Consider the following 5,348-nt stretch of genomic DNA (forward strand, 5'->3'; position numbering starts at 1 on the left):
TAGGCCAAAGAGTACTTTTGTGAAAAGACCTCAAGTCAGAAAAGACTGCTTACAACTGGGACAGTTAGAAACAGCATTACGACTTTTACATTTGTCTGGAAGATGGAAAGGAAAGGAGGGAGAAGAGGAAGGGTGTGGCTAACACAGGTGCCCCCACCACTAATTTATATTGAGGTCCCACCCACATAGACCTGGTTCTCCACTCTGCCTGGGAAGGATACAAGAATAAGGGCCTGAAATAATCTATCCTATACCAACGGGAAGGGGGGTGCGGTGGGGGGAGTGAAGGGGGGGCTGGGACGACTTCCTCCTCTCTCCAGTCAGATTGCTCTAGGCTCCTGCAATAGAGGACAGAAGAGGGCAGTATAGGGCCTGCAATCTGTTAAGTGCAGAAGCCAGAGTCTGTTATGTGCACATCTGTAAGAATTGTCCGCAGCAGTATGGCTCGGTTTGTTTATATTTTTTTTATTGATGCCCACTGTGCCTAGTCGTATGCTAGGTGGGTTTTGTCCCCTAGAGTGTATAAGACACGGAGCTACCCCACCCCTCTCCCTGTACTGAACTAAATCAGTTCTGCTGCGCTCATCTCTACCGCGGAAGCTTCGGAAAGATGGAGCTGAGGCTACACTGAGCATTAAACAATCCATGAAAGGATCCTGCTCGCCCTTCAGTCTTCTCCGGGCTTTCTAGACAGCAAGGATGCAGTGCTCTGTCCACATGCCCACACCTGCAAAGCAGAGATCTGGGACCTAGTAGTAATCGCCCAACTCTTCACTTTCTGCCTCCTCCTCCTCAGGAACCAAACTCCGTGATTGCAGTTGGGAGAATCCCGTGGCGTTCAGCTGCTCTGCAAACATACGTGGTAAAGAAAAAAGGGTCAGGGAAGAGACTCGGTGTGTGGGAAGGGGTGTGTGTGTGTGTGTGTGTGTGTGTACATAAGTCACATGCAGCCTGTTCCTTACAGGCATCCAAGAGTCCTAATGCAGCCCATCTTCCTGGTGCCCAGCGCCCAGGGCTCCCTTACCTGGTGTGAGCACTGTGAGGGTTGCAGAAGCCTCCGCTTGGCCCAGAGCATTCCGGGCAAGGCAACGGTAGGTGCCCTCATCACTAGGGCGCAAAGCTTGAATCTGTAGCCAGCCAGTCACCTCAAACTTCTGAGGTCCACCCCTAAACTGGAGACAGACCGTACTGTCAGCAAGGTCATCTGCAGAAGTCCTGGGTTTGTTTGTTTGTTTTTGTTTTGTTTTATCAGGAGTATGCCCCTGCTCCCTGCCCCCTACCTGCACAGAGATATGGGGGTCATCCCCCGGCAGCTGGATGTCCAAGCCATCTTTCCTCCACTCAATCGAGGCCATGGGGTAGGCAAACACCTCACAGCCAAAGATCACATCCTGTCCGGTTACATTCCAAATATTGTGAGGCTGCGACAGGATCTGGGGCTCTGGGGCAGGGGGATGGAAATATGAGGCTTGAGAACAGGAAGCTGTATCCAGCTCGGGGAGGACACAATTTACAAATTGATGTGGATATGTTTGGAGTGGGACACAAAGCATGCCAAGGTCAACATGCATCTGCAAACAAAATATGCCACAAGTCGGGAGACGTACAAAAGTAGGGGGGATGCACACAAGGGCACAACAGCCAAGTTCGGAGGTGCACAGGCACAGAAAGCAGTGTCGATTACAGACGTTGCCTACAGACCCACAGCTTAGCTGGATAAACATGCTCTGTCCTGGACTGCTCCGCTGCCCTCATTCTACCCAAGGGCCCCTTTCCTGCGGGTCGTGTAACCAACACCTCCCTCCCTTCTTCCCCCTTTTCTAACTAGGCCCAGTTCCCAAAGGCTTGCAGAGCAGCCACATTCCAAATGTCCTGAGAATGCGACAGGATCTGGGCTCCGAGAGGGAGGAGGTGGGAAAAACACCGCAGCAGGGGAACCTGAAACCACCTTATTGCACGGCAGAAAACCTGTTGGGAGCCCCCCACCCCACCCCCACCCCCTGCTAGTGCATTTGTTTCCGCTGCAACTCCAGCCTAGCCAGACTATAGAGTAGGTAAAAGCTGAGGAAGTGTGGGTGGCCAACGAAAACCACAAGCTTGAACATCCCCAACCCCAACCCAAAGGATGAGGGGCAAGAGAGGCAAGAAGCCATCTTCCCTTCTCTAATTCCTAAATGCGTGAGAAAACTGATAGGCGGGGGCCAGGGTTAACAGGATGCATCTCACAGAACTCCCTCTGCTTGGGCTCCAGCAGTCTAGGCAAAGTCTTAGTGGGGGTGGGGGGGGGAACTCTATAGTCCTTTCAGTTCAGACCCAGCTATTGGCTATGTGCCCGTTCCTTCGGAGGCCGGTCCCTGCAAGGACCTGCCTGGATAGGGCTCTCAGGCACCTCAAACCTGCCAACAAATCTCAACCTGCTTTTTAATTGGCAGCCTTTGAGGCTCTTGGTCTCCCTCAACTATTCATTCTGCTGACCACAGAGCAACGCTGACGGGGATCCGGGAGTAGTGCCTTTGGGGAGCCAGGGTTCCTGGTACTAAAAGCCCTGGACTTGCGTACCCGATTCGCAGGGCCCCGGATGCACCACAGTGAGGTTAGCGTCCGGCCGAGCGCGGGCGGCCTCCTGCAGGCGGCAGATCTGCGCGTAGGTTCGGCCGTCCGAACCACAGAGCGGGCGCTGCGAGCGGCAGACACACAGCGGCTCCGGCACCTCTCCTCGACTCAGGTCACCGCCCGCGTCCAGCCTGCACTCGAGCTGCTCGCCGCAGCGCCCGTAGAAGTTAGCGCTGGGGTCCAGATCGCAGAGCTGGCCCTCCAGGTTGGCGCATTCCCAGCAGCAGCCGCACGCATCCCGCACCCGGCCTGCTAGGCATCCCCGCGGCGCAGCGCACTCTTCTGGCCGGCAGGGAGCACAACCCTCGCCCTCGGCTAGCAGCCGCAGCCAGCCTCGCCGCAGGTAATCGGGGCCTGTGGACGGCCTCGCGCTAACGGGTAGCTGGATCCACACCACCAGCAATAATGGTAGTAGCAAGGGCAGCGCCAAGGTAGGTGCAGCATAGTTAGCTGGAAGCCCTGTGAACACTCGGGGCATCAGCGCGTAGGTGGCACCCTGCCAGGAGAGGAAAGCCAGGTCTGGAGGTCAGAGATAAAGTCAAGGCTGTATAAAAGCTTGATTCTATCCTCTGCTACCCTGGAGCCAACTAGAAGCCCTAACAAAGAGGCCTGGTGATTCCTAGGGGTTTATGCCAGTTGGTAATTGATTAAGCTGGTCTTGGGGACTAGGGAATAAAGAGACAGACAGTGTATCGGGGTATGATCACTAACACCCATGCAGGTATGCATACACCCATACACACACATACGCGTATACACACACACATGCATACATATATGAACACGCGCGCGCGCACACACACCAGCATCACCTCCAGAAACCACCCAGCTCTGACGCACCTTTACCCCAGAGATAGATAAAACTACACTTGATGTAAAAACTTCAGGTTGGGGTGATGGTGCTGGGGACATCGCAGCGACTCACCTAGTGCCTTGGACTAGGCCCTTAACAGCTGGGATTTCCAACCTAAAAAAAAAAAACCACAAAACAAAAAACGGTAGGGAACGAAGAGTCGCATGCACGGCCAGCCAGACCCGCAGGCCACCCCTGCTTCTGTCGGGGGATCCCTGGCAGCCCACAGACTTAAGATTAGAAGAGAAACTCCTCCGCCCCTTCTCCCCGCCCCTAGATGTCGAATACCCGCCTTCTTCCCAGGCCCTGAGGCCGATAATTTTATCCAGTCTTACAAGGACCCTCCTGGGTCTTTCACTTCGACCCTAGCCCAAAGTCACAATGAGTGTACAGAGCCGCTTAACCAGACGCCGCTGCTGGGAAAGCAAAGGCTGTGAGAAGTGAATAGGGGTGGAATGGCCGAGGAGCTCAAACTGTTGGCTGAATCCCAGGTCCTGTCTCATCTGATTTAGATTTGGAGAGCGGCAAACAGCTGCAATATAGAAAGAAGGAAAGGCTACGAAATTTTACTCAATGTAAAATTGACTTCAACACTATGGGCGTTTCTGGAGGGCAGGCTCGGGGCCAGCTTCCTCTGGGCACGGTTTGCAGCTGTGTTCACCCAGTCTCTCCACTGGGGCGCAGACTAGACTATAAGCTTTTCCAGCTGCCATCCACATCTGGCTACCTCCCTCCCAATATAGGGCAGGTGCTTGAACCCGCGGAGGAGCCTGGTGATTAGAGGTCGGAACTGACTAGCGGCCGCAGCAAGGCCGGCGGGTGACTCCCCGTAGGGCGTCTCTGGGCTCCGGATTACAGGTTGCAAAATTCGAGCATGTCGGGGCCAAAAGTGTTCAGTCTGGAGACCTCCGCCAACGCCACGGTGGCACTTTTGGGTTAGGGGCAGGAAGCAAAGCATCCCCGGAGGCCCGCCCACCGCCCTGAGAATGGCAGGCCCCGCCCCCGCCGGCCCCCAAACAGCTTCCAGAAACCGCAATCCAAGCTCCTAGGAGGAGGAGGAACAGAAGGAAACCCGGCTTTCATGCAAGGGAAGGGTGGGGCTTATATAGGCCCCGCCCAGAAGGCGTCATAGGTTCTGACTGCGCGTGCGTCCGCGGCCTGCGGCGGCTCCGCTCTACCCTGCGAGCAAGAAGCACTGCAGTCACCGCGCAGTTCTGACTTTGGCCGAGCCCTCCTCAAAGGAGCGTTCAGTCATCAGAGACGCTGCCTCTGACCAGAGGGGTTCCGACGAGGTGGACGAGAGCTGTACACAGGCAATCCCAAACTCCGAGGAGACAGGAAGCGAATTTCACGCGAGGTTTCGGGACTGTCGCGAGAATCCCAACGGCGAGCTAGAAAAGGAAAAAGCCCGCGGCTTTTAAGCCAGGAAAGCACGAGGGCAGGCAGATGCCGATGGTGGTGCTAGGCAATCCCTTGGTTGGAGGGCGCGTTAACTGTTGGCCTGGGAGCAGAAGTGAAGCGAGGATTGCAGAATGTTCTGGAAAAGGCGCGAGGAGGGCTTGCCTGGTGGAGGAAGGGAGACACTCTAGGGGAGGTCACTGGGGGCGGTGATCGTCGCCAGATGTAGAGTTGGAGCTGTCCAGGTCTAAATGAGGAACTGTGAGCTTTCAGCCCTAGGAGCCACTATCAAAATCCCCAACGTCAGGGTCCTAGACACGCCTTCCATCTTAATCGTTGCCGGCGTTTACTGTTAGACTTCGCGCCTCTAGTAGGAATCACTGTGTCTTCTGTCTCTGTACTCACCCCCCACCCCCACCCCCCGAGACCGACTGCTAAGGAAGTTCTTGGGAAGCATATGTGCATTAAAAGTGAAAGACTCTCC

The 5,348-nt window shown here is 55.3% G+C and overlaps 1 protein-coding gene across 2 annotated transcripts; it reads right to left on the bottom strand.

Moving 5' to 3' along the window:
* Window positions 1-444: 444 nt before the first annotated feature.
* Window positions 445-4,808, bottom strand: Kazald1 (Kazal type serine peptidase inhibitor domain 1). Of its 2 annotated transcripts, XM_021152122.3 has the most exons (6): window positions 4,262-4,803; window positions 3,539-3,580; window positions 2,560-3,109; window positions 1,281-1,441; window positions 1,025-1,172; window positions 445-847 (listed from the first exon to the last, which is right to left on the bottom strand). In XM_021152122.3, the coding sequence occupies exons 3-6, from the start codon at window positions 3,089-3,091 to the stop codon at window positions 750-752; spliced, it is 939 nt and encodes a 312-aa protein (XP_021007781.1). In that variant the 5' UTR covers window positions 3,092-3,109; window positions 3,539-3,580; window positions 4,262-4,803; the 3' UTR covers window positions 445-749. The 2 variants fall into 2 exon arrangements, with proteins under 2 accessions (XP_021007781.1, XP_021007783.1); XM_021152124.3 differs by having other exon boundaries at window positions 445-842; window positions 3,539-4,808.
* Window positions 4,809-5,348: the final 540 nt, after the last annotated feature.

Source organism: Mus caroli, unplaced genomic scaffold (genome assembly GCF_978045245.1).
Source record: "Mus caroli unplaced genomic scaffold, Mus_caroli_1 scaffold_20, whole genome shotgun sequence".
Lineage (NCBI taxonomy): Eukaryota > Metazoa > Chordata > Mammalia > Rodentia > Muridae > Mus > Mus caroli.